This window comes from Octodon degus, unplaced genomic scaffold (assembly GCF_000260255.1).
Source record: "Octodon degus isolate 3935 unplaced genomic scaffold, OctDeg1.0 scaffold00104, whole genome shotgun sequence".
Taxonomy (NCBI): domain Eukaryota; kingdom Metazoa; phylum Chordata; class Mammalia; order Rodentia; family Octodontidae; genus Octodon; species Octodon degus.
The window spans coordinates 7,235,852-7,250,679 of NW_004524680.1; the positions used below are offsets into that span (position 1 = coordinate 7,235,852).

At 40.5% G+C, this 14,828-nt stretch overlaps 1 protein-coding gene across 5 annotated transcripts in view; it reads left to right on the top strand.

Annotated features, from left to right (window-relative positions):
• The window catches only part of Trappc9 (trafficking protein particle complex 9), an 847,990-nt gene that overhangs the window by 17,619 nt on the left and 815,543 nt on the right, over positions 1–14,828 (top strand). For 3 of the 5 annotated variants that reach the window (XM_023723940.1, XM_023723939.1, XM_004638932.2), the window contains one exon: positions 6,671–6,697. The exons of the other annotated variants lie outside the window; for them this stretch is intronic. In XM_023723940.1, coding sequence (XP_023579708.1) covers positions 6,671–6,697 — 27 coding nt within the window. The remainder of the gene's footprint in view (positions 1–6,670; positions 6,698–14,828) is intronic. 5 annotated transcript variants of the gene reach the window in all.

Consider the following 14,828-nt stretch of genomic DNA (forward strand, 5'->3'; position numbering starts at 1 on the left):
AAGGGAATGTCACTGAGTAGGGCTCCCTGTTTTAACATGTACATAAACACTTTTGTTTCTCCACACAATTGTGTGACTTGTAGTTCCCAGCCCATTGGGAGGCATTATGCCCACTACCAAAGCTATCTGCTGCTCAGAATACAGACATGGCTTTGTGACTGCAGGGTTCCTGCAGAGCCGTTGGTTTCTGGTACAGGGCAAAGTACAAAGACTTTGGGAAGCTTTACAAATGAATGGAAGAGGAGCGAATACCCGGGCCTCACCTTTTCTTCCTCTAAGGCAGGCTGGACCAGACAGCAAGATCTTTCCTTTTATCACATCAGTTTCTTTGAGCCTCCCTTTTGTTTATATCAAGAGTGTTAAGCTTTTAAAATTACGTACTGAATACTATCCCTTCCTGAAACGGACCTCTTCATGTGCCGGCTAAGCTTTAGCTGTGGCCGTTGAGCGTCCTATTTATAAATCTCTGCTGATGCTTGTTTATTTTGAGGCAGTTCATTTTCTTGCATTTTCAATGATTTTGGAAGACATTTTGGGCCGTAGGTGGCGCTGTTCCACTTTTTTTTTTTTTTTTTTTTTTAAATACCTCGTTTTCCTGTTTGTAAACGAAGACTTAAGCAAGGTTTAGAATGCCTTGACATCCTTTGTACCTGTATGCTTGTAAAAAGTATCTAGTTATATCTTAATTTTGTTCTGTAATCTCATTTGAGAATTTCGGGCAAACTGTGAAAGCAGTGGTGAAATTAGACTTTTCTTCCAGTATTAGAAACCAGATAGCCATGATTTCATAGAAGTTACAGAAACCGCCTCTGAGCGTCGTAGAGCTGAAAAGAGTGTTAAGTTTCTCGAGGGTTGATCCCCTCCTGTATGTCCCTAGTAGGCGGCCACTTGGTATCTGGAGAAGAGCCTAGTTATTTTAGTCCTGCTGACTTACTTTGAATGCTGGTGCTACACTGAGCCATGTGCACAGACTCAGTTTTTTCTCAGAGGGTTTCCCTGTCATTTGTGAAGTGTTAGTGTCAGCTTTGTGTAGTTATGAGCACTAGACAAGGTGTGTGTAAAGTGTTCATAGTGATCAACTCATGAAAGATTCATATGCTTTAGCTACTACATTGTGCAGAGATATCATTTCATAGTGTTTGGTAATACCTGGAATTAAAATAAGAAGAAGCAGTTAAATGAAGAAAGACCCAAATAAGAAGAGAGTGAACAGGGGCTGGCCTGATAGCTCAGCTGACTAAAGCACCTGCTTAGGCAGAGTGCCGCGGCCAGGGTTCTATCCTGGCATGCCAGACTGGGTGTGGTGATGCTCTTGCAATCCCAGCACTTGGGAGGCTGAAAACAGGAGAATCACCATGTCCGATCTACCTAGTGAGACCCTGTAGACCCTGTCCTAAATACGGGGGGGGGGGAAGAAGAAAGAATGTGGACATTTGGGGAAGGTCAGTAGCTCCTGTAGCATAATTAGCCATGGCAGTGGTGATGTGGGCCTTGGAGAGTTATTATTTAACCTATCTGAAGCCACAGAGTTACTTGTTGATCAGTATTTGTGATTTTTTATTATTTATTTATTTTAGGCGGAACCGGGAATTGAACTCAGATCCTTGTGTTTGCCAGTCAAGCGCTTATCCTACTGAGCCATCTCCCTGGCCCCTTTGTGATTTTTTAAATGCTTGTTAACTGGGGTGTTCTTACTCAACAACAACACTATTTTCTTCACCTGCCAGTTAGACAGAAGGAGAATTGAAATGTCACTCTTGGTACTGACAAAGCCACATTGTCCATGAATTTATGGATGTAGTACGAGTATCTTAGAACTGTTTCCCAAATTTAGATGAACTGAACCATTTGTGTCAACTTTAAACCAAAGAGGATCTTCCTGAGAAGACCTTCTCCATCAGACTAGAGCAAGAGTCTTGTGTGCTTTCTGGGGAGATCTCCATCAGTCTTAGAACAGAGAATTCTGGGTGCTTTCTTTTCTTTCTTTCTTTCTTTTTTTTTTTTTTAATGAATTTAGGACAGAGTCTGCAGGCTCTACAGGGTCTCATTACGTAGATTGGACTTGTAGTGATTCTCCTATTTTCAGCCTCCCAAGTGCTGGAATTACACGTGTGCCAGCAGGTCCATTCTCAGTTGCCATCTGCGTGCGCCCCAGGAGCAGGGCCTGCACTGCATGCCTGGGATTGACTCCCGGCCGCTGTGCTCTACAGAAGTAGGTGCTTTAGTCCACTGAGCTATCTGGCTTGCCCTCTGGGTGCTTCCTGATGGGACTTCCTTCATTAGATTAGAGCAGAGCATCTTGGGTGTTGGGTGCTTCCTGAGAGGATTTCCTTCATTAGACTTGGAGCAGAGCATCCTGGGTGACTCCTGAGGGAACTTTCCCTCATACTTAGAACAGAGTTTTCTGAGGGGAGATAGAAAACACTTTTTTTTTTTTTTTTCAGTGTCCCAAAGTGTATATTTTATTTTTTTTTCGGAACCAGTGATTGAACTCAGGCCCTTGCGCTTGCCAGGGAAGCACTTATTCCACTGAGCCATCTTCCTGGCCCCTAGAATATTTTTCTAATCATTGACTTTTTTTTGTTTATTTGTTTTTAACAATTCAGGCTGGCCTTGAGCTTTTTTTTTTTTTTTTTGGAACCGGGGATTGAAATCAGGCCCTTGTGCTTGCCAGAGAAGCCCTTATTCCACTGAGCCATCTCCCTGGCCCCCACTATTTATTTATTTATTTATTTATTTAATTTATTTATTTTTTACTTTTTTTTATTTATTGTGTGTGTGTGTATGTGTGTGTGTGTGGCCAGCTCAGCCCACCAGGGGGCGGGGCTGGCTGGCATGTGGTGCTGGGGGGTCGAACCGCGGTCCCTGTGCTTTGCCAAGCTTGTTCTAAGTAGGTGCTTTAGACCACTGAGCCATCTCTCCAGCCCCACTTTTTTTTTTTTAACAAGAAGTTTATTTAAACAACAAGACACTTAAAGGGAAAACTATCTAGGATTCTTCTTTTTTCAAAGAGTAATTTACTCCTGCTTAAAGACAGATTGCCCTACATGTAACAGGTATGTACAAAAAAGTTATAAAATTGTCCTTGGTTTTACAATGATAAATGAAAAACATTAAAATTCTTCAATCAAACAGAGTATGCAAGGAATTTTATGTTACTGTCTTTTCTGTTAAAACAATGAGAGCAAAATAACTTACTGGACTATAAAGATAAGAGCTGATGAGCATTCCACTAATGGAGAAAGGGGATTATTTTCACAGAACCAGTAAATCCCCATCTCATCTCCATTTGATGTCAATCAAAACATACTGTTGGCCATTTAGTTAAAAAAAAATTATATATATATATATATATATGTTTGTGCACATACACCGGATACTTTATGTACAATAAAGGAATGGGGAAGGGGTAAAGGAAAGAATAGAGAAAACTGTACTGTAGTAATCAGGATGTGGTGGAACCAAATTGCAGTTTTCTAATTGAGAATGTATTCTTGGTCTGTAAGAACAGAGTTTTGGAGTGGTTGCAGGTTCCCTTTTTAGTAGACACCTCCTGTCTGCTGCTGGAACACGTCAGTTGTATCTTCATCCTCCAGTTCCAGCTGTGCAGGTGTGTCTGTTTCATTGATTGGCTGTCTGTCAAATTGGAATCTGATCTGCCTCACTGACAAACCCATACCAGTGCCAGCACTTCTCTGACCAAGAGGGATGAGCCTCTAACTGCCAGGTTCCTTTCTCTGTGTAGTGTTTTCAGGTTCTTTTTATTCTCCGCTAGTTGACTGTGTTTTTCTCTTTCCTTGAAACTGACATCTGTGTAAGGGCACTCTTGCTGCTCTTCTCAGAAGGTGGCCTTGGGAGCTTCTGGCAGCTGGGGAGGGATGGAAAGTCCCAGCAGGAGCCAGGATGTAGCCAGGGAAGAAGGGGCCGCAGCTCGGGTGCAGGCAGGAGGCAGAATACTGCGTGTTAGCTCATCAGATAGATGCTCTGTGGAGAAACCTGACCTGGACGAGTCCGTGTTCTCTGAAACTGAAGAATGAATTTTAGGAACAAACGTAGGTTGTGAGCAGAATATATTTATTGAGGGAAAGAAAGCTCCTGACCAAGAGAGGGACAGGAGGGGGGCCCGAGCAGGTTGTTCCCCGAAAACACTTTTTTTCCCTTTATTCTTTTAATTTTTTTTTTTTTTTGAGACTGAGTCTCAGTATGTATCCTAGGCTGGCTTTGAACTGATGGCATTCTTCTTGCCGCAGCCCACCAAGTGCTGCTGGGATTGTAGGTTTGTGCCACCACCGTGCCCAGCTTTTTTTTTTTTTCTTTTCTTTTAAATTGTAATGGTGGTTATAGACTGTAATGGTTTTTAGTCTGTATTTTAAAATAGAGATTGCTATATACAAAATATCTCTTAAATAGTGTAATAATCATAGGGTTTATTCTCGATACAATTTAGTAAGTATGTTACTTTAGTAAGACAAATTTTTAAAAAAAATTTATTGAGAAATAAATATGAGTGAGACAGTTTCAAAGCTGACTAATAGGACAGTTTCGATAATCAATACATTGTACATTGTTATCTTCTTAGTGGTTATCCATAGTACAAGAAGCAGACAAGATATCCTGTCCAAACACTCTTAGTACACCTCTTCTCATTGAATTGAGCAAAAGTAGCTGTATATCTATCCTAACTATTTTGTATATATAAATACCGAACGATCCTTCCTTTGTATCCCCCTTTTTTTTGTTTAGTCCTGTCAGAGGTGAATAATCTATTGGCATCAAAATACTATAGGTGTTTGAATTCAGCTAAGCATTCCAACTCTGTCTAGCAGTCTATAATATTAGTGGGTTATCCTCAGAAGTTATTGATGAGCCTTTTACAGCACATCATATTAATATGGGTTTACTTTATATACCTTGTTTTTATACTTTTCTGCTGGATGGTTAGGACCAAGATAAGCAAGATCTATATAGCAAGAAATGTAATTTTTATATCTGATAAGGTCAGTCAAGTACCCTCAGGATTTATCCGGTAGCCCTGTACCATACTTTGTAGATCCTTTGTCTGTCAGTGTTAGCCATGAGGATGAGTCATGGCCATTGCTTGACCAACTTGCTCTCTGTGAAAGCCTGGGAGAGTGTTTTTTCTCTCCATGTGACTCTCCCCAGGCACACTATATACATCATCAATCACATTCCTCTTTGGCTCCATAATCTTATTTGGAGCACAGCTGAGTTAATGTTGTTGCAGTACAGGTTCTCTGATGTCCCGAGTCTTCACTGACCTTGAAAGGCTAGGGCCAAAATGTTGGCTGACCTTGTAGCCCTTCCTTTTCTCCAATTTTGAACTGCTAACTGAGGTTGTTAACCCTCCAGAAGAGAAGCTTATTATTAACCTGCAATATATGCAGTTCAGTTTACCTTATCTGTCTAAATATCAAACATCTTTGGCATATCATGGAACAATTATTTTCCATCAAATATTGGTATGTTGAACTTTAAGTCCTTACAGAATATGAAGGAAAAATAATTAAAAAAAAGTAGAAATAAGCATTTACATATTTTTACAAAGAAATTTAGAAATCTAACCATATATAGAATTGTAACAGGACAGACCTGTGACTTTTTTTTTTTTAATTCTTGTGTCATTTTTTTTTTTAATGGGTAGTACATGAAAAAAAAAACACATAGATTTTTAATTTTGCTAAGCTTTTTTTTTTGCTAAGCTGTTTACAAATGATTTTTTTTTTTTAAATGGAATAAGGGTTTTTTTTTTTTTTTTTTTTTTTCTACCAAAAGCCACAGGGGAGATTTAGGAGGGTTAAAGATTAGGGGGAAAAAAACAAAAAAAGAAAGGAAAGGTCAATCAAATTTTTTTTTTTTTTTTTTTTTTTTTTTTTTTTTTTTTTTTGCGGAACCGGGGATTGAACTCAGGACCTTGTGCTTGCCAGGCAAGTGCTTCATTTTACTGAGCCATCTTCCCAGCCCTGTTTACAAATGATAATACCTAATAATATGCATGGCTGCTGTAGTTGGTAGCTCTTGGGGTGTGTTTTGCTATGATGGGAAATTATATTACAAACTGAAGGCTAATTAGATCTCTCTGATACTTGGGTAGTTTAGCAGATGATAAAAATTTTCATAAGCTTCTTGATGATAATGAAATTAATCATTTTATATTTTAAACTAATTCCAAAGCTACTTTCTCAACATTGGAAATCTTTAGCTCAAGAAACTGTTCAGTGATTGAGACCCCCCCCCCCACAGAGACAGAGATGGAGCTTGATTGTCTTAGGGGAGTGCATTAAGTCCATATAGCCTTCTCCCCAAGTTCCAGGGTGCTGACAGATATTTCCACAAGTAATATTCCTTTGTCACTTGGCTTAATTGTGGAAATGAGAAATTCCCATACTTGTTCAAGAAGAGTTAGGAGCATGATCTTAGAAAGTGAGATGAGAAGGAGATGAGGTACTTCACACTTGGTAGGACATGAGTAATAGCTCTTCTTTTGTTCTGCAGCAGAACACTACTGCTGTTACTCAGAATTGCCTTTCTTATGAGATACAAGTGTCTCAGATTTTTCAAGGCTAAGTGAATTATGAAATGTGTATTAGTTATCTTTAAAAAAGCATTTTTGTTTTCCAAATAAAATGCCATAATCTGTTCTTTCTTCCAGGGGCACAAGAAGTTCTCATTGATCCAGGTACATGATCTCTGTGCTTAGTTTTTCTTTTGGCTATTTATTTATTTATTTTTTAAGTGCTTGTTCCATGGTGGCGTGAATGAATGGTGAAAATTTCTGGATTGTGATCTTTGGACCGTTCTGATTTAAGTTGCTTTAAATCAGAACTGTTAAAAGCCTGATTATTGTTTGGTCTGTGTTTGGTGAAGCACCCTCTTGCTTTATGTTGTCTGTTCAAGAGGAAAAATTTTCCCCTAGCATGGTTAAGTGAATGATTTGAAAATTGTGCCTTTAATTCTCTGAATGCATTAAGCCTGCATGTCCTATTAATTTTGAAGATTTTGCTCTGATTTTATGGCTTACGCTCTTCTCAGCAACAATTCCAGTTCCCTATAGCATTTTGCATATGACTTTGTAATAGGGCAAGAAATTTCATATTTTTTACACAGGTGGGTTTTTCCCTTCTCTTAATATTTTCTGTAATTAATATAGCAAAAGTCTGTTTTATTACGTTGCTTAATTATTTTATGATAAGCTCTATTATTTTATGACTTAATAAGAAAGAACAACAAAATAATAGAAAAATGACATACTCTTTCCTTGGAAGAATACAGACGAGGCAGCCGAGCTTACACAGGCTTCATGGCGCAGACATCTGGTTCCATCTCATTGTGTGCATTGATTTTGAAATGGAGTTGCCTCAGGTTTGCAGATTTTCTTTTTCTTACTTGGGTCCAGTCCTTTCTGTAGGCTGGTGGCTAAGTTTCTTGGTAGGGCTTGTAGGAAGCATAGAGAAAACATGACAAATGCTGTTTGCTTTCAGGAGACCCGAATGGCTGCTGACAAAGCCATTTGAGGCAGGGCTCCTTGTTCCCAAGGAGCTGGGTTACTGTGCCTCAGCTGATGAAAAGGCTGAATTTCAGTGTGTCGCTCATGTTACTTACTGGGGAATTGGACACATACACTGTGTACAAGGGCCGAGAGCTACTTCAAAAAGTCTGATTTTCTTCTGACGAAAAATAAATCAGTTATTTGTTGAGATAAAAATGTTTTAAAAACATTTCTGAAGGCTTTCAAAACCAGTTGTGTAGAGATGAAATTGAGTTTAGAGTACTGAAGGTAGAGGTGAGGATGATTGTGTGAAGCTTTGTCATTCAGGATATGTCAGGCTTCTAGTACAGAAGGGAAAGCTATAGGAAAGGACACAAATACTTGCTGTGTGGGCCTTTGAGGGCATCTTCTTCAGTGGGCCTAAATGAGAATATTATGGACTTTACTCACATTAGCCAAGGGAAAGCGAGGAAAGGAGATTGAGTTCTGTTCTTATCCACATCTGGTTGCTGTCTCCACAGGCTCCCCCCACCCCATATTGCAGAGGCCTCTGGATTGGGCCTGGGCACTCTGCTGGGTCCTTAGATATCTTTCAGGTAACCCCATCGCTGCTGTACAGACCCTCATGGGGGTGTTAATAGCAAGGCTCCTGGGAAGGAATCTTTCACAGTTCCTAGGAGCAGTGAGATGTGGTTCTCCACAGCCTCTGAGTCTGAATAGATAACATTCTGTCAGGTGTGATTAGCCCTCCAGAAAACTCATTCACATGAAACTATCATAAAATTACGACACTTCTGTTTTTTTTTTTGCAGAACCGGGGATTGAACTCAGGCCCTTGCGCTTGCCAGGGAAGTGCTGAGCCGTCTCCCTGGCCCCCCCCCCCTTTTTTTTGGTTTTCAGTGGATATAATAGTTAAAGGAAAACTGTTTTAGATTTTTTTTTTTCCTGCTTGCTTTCCCCACAACTTTTCCAAAGTCAGAAGAGTTGTTGGGTGCTTGCTTTATTGCTCATTTCAAGGACAAGGCATCTCCCATCACTTCTGGTTGAGGAGGGAGATTTGGGCATGGCAAAGAGGCCAGACAATAGGGCGTGGCCTGTCGATCAGGAGAGGTAGGAGGAGACTGGATAGTATGGCATGACCTGTTTGTCTTGGAAAGGATGCAGTGAAGAACAACTTCTGATGGCCTAGATCTGAAGTTGAGAGAGGATATAAAAGAGGTTGACCATTGACTTCAGGCACTGCTGCCCTCTTGTTCTTACAGTGGCCTGTCCTGCGTGAGAAATATAACCTCACTTCTTTTTCTTTTTACTACTTCTTACACTTCATTTCTTTTTCACTTATTTTCTTCTTTTCTTTTCCTTTCCTTTTTTTTTTTTTTTTTTTTTGAGACAAGGCTTTGCTTTCTAGTTCAGGCTGGTCTTGAACTCACTATGTATCCCAGGCTGGCCTTGAACTCAGAGTGATGTTCTTTTTTCCCCACCTGGTACCGGGGATCGAACTCATGATCTGGTGCTTGCCAAGCATGTGCTTATACCACTGAGCAATTCCCTGGCCAGAGTGATCCTCTTGTCTCAACTTCCTGAGTGCTGGGATTATAGGCATGCACCACTGCTCCCAGCTTTCTCACTCTCTCTCTCTTGTTTAATTTTTAATAAGCATTGTATTTTGAAGTACACTCATTGTCCCTTCCAGCTCTTTGAACAGGGCAGCCAGAGCCTGGAACCACTGGGCTTCTCACCATCCAGCAGCACTGAGGCGAGGCTTCTGAGTTCTCAGTCTGCATTTTAAATAGAATGGCTTTTTTTTCTCAAAACCTGTTTTCCTCCTTTTTGTGAACATTTTGTGTACATTCAGCAAGTACTTAATTCAAGGAAAACAGTCTTTTGGCTGACTTCACTTGACTTGTATTTGTTTCCCCATTTTTGTGTTGAGGGGACTTTTATTCTTCCCATAATAAAAATTAACAGTTTGTAGTTACTATGTGAGAGCACTGTTCTTAGGCTTTTTTTTTTTTTTTATTAAAAAATAACTTTAATAGATTTCGCCCTTTTAAAATGTGTACTTTGGTAGTTCTTAATGTGTTAGGAGTTTCCCACAATCCCCACAGGTAATTTTAGGGCCACCCGTCACGCTGGTGAGAGGCCCTTGTACTCACGCACAGCCATGCTCCGTTGTTTCCTCCCCAGCTCCAGGGAGCCAGTACTTCACTTTCTTTCACCATGGCTTTGTCTGTGCTGCACATTTCATACTCAGTACATCAAGCAGCATGTGATGTTTTGTGACTGGCCTCTTCAGTGCTTTATTTCTTTTTATTGCTGAATGATATTCCACTACCTCAACACACTGCATTTCCTTTATCCACTCAGTCAGTTGAACAGGGCATCTGCATTGTTTTTGTTTTTCAGCTGTTATGAATAATGATGCTGTGGACTCTTCAGTATCTTTTTTTTTGGTATTTTTTGAGACAAGGTCTTCCTATTTAGTTCAGGCTGGCCTTGTGCTCACTTTGTAGGCTGGTCTCAAACTTGCAATGATCTTCCTGCCCCAGCCTCCTGAGTGCTGGGATTATGGGCATGCACCACCATGTCTGGCCTCAGTATCTGTTTTTGTGTGGACCTGTGTTTTAAATTCTCTTTTGTAGATGTCTGGAAAGTTAAATTGCTGGGTCATGTGGTAATTCAGTATTTCACTTTCGGAGAAACTGTCCATTATTTTCAAAAGTGGCTGCCCTCCTGTATATTCCCACCGTAACGTGTGAGCTCCAGGTCTTCCCATGCACACTGGCAGTCATTACCCTTTTGGTTCTAGCATCCTGGTGAGCACGATGTGCTGTCTGGCAGCGCCTTTGAGCTATATTTCAGAGTTGCTGAGCATAACATCTTCTCAAGTGTTTATTGTTCATTTGTATGCATACTTTGAAAAAAGTGTTCACATATTTTATCCTTTTCTTAGTTGGAGTATCTTATTATTGATTTGTCATAGTGCTTTTTATATTCTATATATTGCTTATCAGATATGTGATTAGCACTATCCTATATTAGCAGCGTGCCTTGTAGTCCAGCACCTTATTTAGAACACAGTGTTCTTGTATTCTCATCAGTAATGACAGTCTTGACAGCAGGTCTGTTAATTGCTTCAAAATGGAAGAGACAATATAGCAGTACTGTTGCAGACAGCCTGGAGGTTTGTGGGCAGTTCCACAACCACAAAAAGGCATTCCATGAAATTCACAACTTATTTTAGATGCCATATAGCAGAATATTCTCGTATAGCAAGATACGTTCATTAATGAGATTTGACAAGAGGAATGTAATTTGGGGTGAGCATCATGCCTGGTGCCTGTCCTGATGCTCAGCGTGCATTTGTTAAGGACAAGGTCAGCACAAAGGCAGTGGTTAACAATGGTTAGCATCAGAGAATTGCACTATGCAGATCCCGTTTGCATTCGACCAGCTGTTCCTAGACAGCAATTCTCCTTTCTGACCCAGGATCCTGTCCAGGGTCATATATTTCATGTGGTTTCCATATCAACTTCATATTGTCTAATGCGAAATAGTTTTTCTCAGCCTTCCTTTGTTTTTGTTTTGATGATTGATATTTTTGAAGAGTATAGACCATTTATTTTGTAGAACTTTTTTTTTTTTCAGACAGGGTCTTACTATGTTCAAGACAATGGCCTTGAACTTGCTTATGTAGCCCAGGCTGGCCTTGAACTCGCAGTGATCTTCCTGCCTCAGCTTCTCACATGCTAGGATTACAGGCATGTGCCACCATGTCTGGCTTGTAGAACCTTCTTGATTTGAGTTTGCTAGAAAGTTGCTTCATGATTATGAGGTCATACATTTTGGCAAAATGAGGGAGGGGCCAGATCGGTATTGTGCTCATCATATATGTCCTAGGAGGCACATGACAGTGATTTGTCCCATTATTGGAGCTGGATGTTTTGATTGCTGGTTAAACTGGAGTCTGCTAGGGTTTTCTACTTCCACATTACTATTTTCTCTTTGTAATTAATAGTTTGAGAGAAAATACTTCGAGACTACTAAACCTCGTTTCTCATCTTGTATGTACCCTTTGCTCTGGCATTCAGTGAAGAATTTTGGAAGTCCCCTCCCTGTCTTATAGTCACTTCTGTAATGCTCCCTATTTTCTTTTCTCTATAGTGGGTTGTAACCAATTACTACCATCTTTTTACTTTGTAGTTCACTGTCTAGATTTCATTGGTGGAAGCCCTGCATGCTGGCTCCTGTGCTTTTTTTTTCTTTGTCTTTTTGAGACAGGGTCTCATAATGCAGTTCAGGCTGGTCTTGAGCTCACTTTGTAGCCCAGGCTATCCTTAAATTCCTAGTGATCCTCCTGTTTCAGCCTCCCTAGTGCTGGGGTTACAGGTGTAAGACACCATGGCCAGCTTTCCTGTGCACTTTTGATGTGTTTTCTATCATTAGAAGCACTGCTTCAGTTTTTACTCTGTGGCTGCAACATTTTAAGATTATTTTGTGCTTTTCCCTGCCCCGCTCTGGAATCTGACATTTCTCTAAAGAGTTCCAGTTCCTTTTTTTGGAGAATGGTATTAAGAAACCAAGACCTGGTCAGTAAATGAGTTCATTGCTACTGGGATTTGTTGCTTCTGGACCCTTTGTCAAGTTCCTATTTTTTTATTTTATTGTTTTAAAACAATGTTTTTGGTATAAGGTCTCACTATTCATCTCAGACTTGTAATGATCATACTGTTTTCAGCCTTCCCAGCACTGGGATTACAGGCATGTGCCCCTATGCCTAGTCTTGGTGGCTGGCTCAGAGTGCCTGGCAAGCAGGGCCTGCACAGCATGTGGTGCTGGGAATCGAATCCTGGTCCCTGTGCTTGCCTAAGCAGGTGCTTATTCCACTGAGCTGTCTTGCCGGCCCTCATGTTGTTAAGTACAGTTTATATGGGTTTCTCCAGTTCTAACCCCAAACACCAAGCTTCTTTCTAGTATTCCTCTGTTACACATTTATGTCTTTCTTCTCCATTAGTGAGGAATCTGATACCCATGGGTGTTGGGTATTTTGTCCCAGCAAGAGAGAAGTAACAGACACTAACCCCATCAGTGTAGAAACAAACCTCCAAATACAGCTAGAATTCAAAGATTGCCTGTGATTCCTTTTGTATTTATGGAGAACAAATGTTCAAGGTATTGCAATTAGAAGTTACTTGGTTCTATTCTTTGATTCTGTCAGTGTGATTGTATTTTTTACTTGAAACAGTCATTTGTTTCTGTTTGTAAATCATTAGCAGTTTCATTCATCTTTGTGGATTGTTTTCTTAGTCTGTGAAACATTGTCATGGTTCTAGATGTCAGCACTCTGAAAAAGGTCTGCCCGCAGACATGTCACGACCTCTTATTCTTCCACCTCACTCGGTCACCTCATTTGTTCCTTGTTTAACCATGTAGATCTTCTTGTTTTGCTTTCTTATACCAAAGGCAGGAAGTATAGTATCCTTTCTTTTTTGTTTTTCTGGTGCTGGAGGCTTATACATTTAGAGGCTTATACATGCTGGTGAGTGCTCTACTGCTGAACTGTATATCCAATGCTATGTTTTTTGAGTTGTCTACTCATCTGTTTTAAACTTTTTTTTTTCTTTTTCTCCATTTGATTTTTAGTTGTTTTTTGCCTTAATTTTTATGATTTTTTTTTTCCCAGTTCTGGGGATTGAACACAGAACCTCACACGTGTCTACTGCTGAGACACATCTCAGTGACACCTTTATATATTAGGGATATTAGCACTTTATGATGTATGTTGTAAATATTTTCTCTCAGTTTATCATTTAAGTATAGGTACATTTATGACATGTTTTGGTATATTATTTTGTGCTTGACATACACATGTGTATTTAAAATTGCATTTGGAGACTGGGCATAGTGGCGCATGCCTGTAATCCCAGCGCTTGGGAGGCTAAAAACAGGAGAATCACTATGAGTCTGATCTGTGTAGTGAGGCCCTATACTAAGTACGTTAAAAAAATTAATTTGGACTTGAGTCTTGCAAACCTGTTTTAGCCAGCCTGTGAAGGAAATTACTTGTGTTTCTTGAACTTGTTTTAGGTTTTCTGTTTGCACTTAGGTTTCAGGTCCATGTGGCATTCATTTTTGTGTTGGGTGTGAGGTGTGGGTCTGACTGAACCGTTTCCCAGTGCCCACCTGAGTGGTCCAGTACTGTGGTCGACAAGTGCACTGTAGCTCTGGTCCTGCAGGCGCGCCGGCTCCAGGCTGGAAGACTTCTTTGTGCTCTTGCCCAGGTCGCTGCTCATTCTGGGGGATGCACGGACGCACTTTTTTCCTGCTATTCTTCCACAGTTTTTCACTCTTCATGTCATTTGTTTGTTACTACTTTTCTTTTTGTGGTACCAGGATTGAATCCAGGGGTCGATGAGCTATACCCTCAGTTGTTTTTAAATTTTGAGATGGGCCTTCAGTAAGTTGTCTGTGCTTGGCTTGGTAATCCTCCTGCTGCATCCTTCAGAGTAGCCAGGATTGCCAAGGTGTGCTGCCACACCCTGCGTTGCTTTTGCTTTTAATTGGATAGCAGACCTGAGTGACTAGTCAAGCACTGTTATCTCTAGTTGAAATTATTGCCATGCTAGCATTTGTCTTCTCTAAGCCCTTTGGCTATTTTTCTCTTTAGAGTTTTGTCTTTTACTTTCTGGCTGCGTTCATCTCTGCTTTAGTTCTCCTTTTTCTTGCTTTGGTCTTTAGTTTCTTGCTTTGTGATTTGTATATAATCTTGGACAGAATAGAAATTCATAACTATTTCTCAAATGGTTAAAAGCTTTTAAGGTTGATAACTGAGAATCTCTGTGCTGGTGTCTCTCAGCCTTTCCAGCTCAGATCCAGTCTGGGTTCCAGCCTGCCCATGGCATTGACTTTCTTGCTGACAGTCCCCAAAGGCTGTGAGTCTTCAGGACTCTTTGTTTCACTGGCTCACACTAGCATTGCATGTGGGCTGCCAAAAGTATAGATGTCAGGAAAGATCAAGTCTACTGTGTGCTAGTATTTTCAGAGCTTGTTACTTTTATTGAGTGAAATTAAATCAGTCTGGCCCATTAAGCTCTCCTGGGAGTTATACAGTCTGGTTACCTTCCCATGGATTGTGTTGTTGGGTGCTTCATATGGATGTTTCCTGAGGTGTTGGTGTTGGAATGAAGTTACTTCCTCAGTGAGCCTTTGGGACTAGTGCTGCTCTTCCTCAGTGAGGAGGAATTGTAGCTGGCGACCTCCCCCTTAGTGCTTTGGTCTTGTGCTACGGCGATGAGGTTTCAGGTGAATGAACACCCATCTT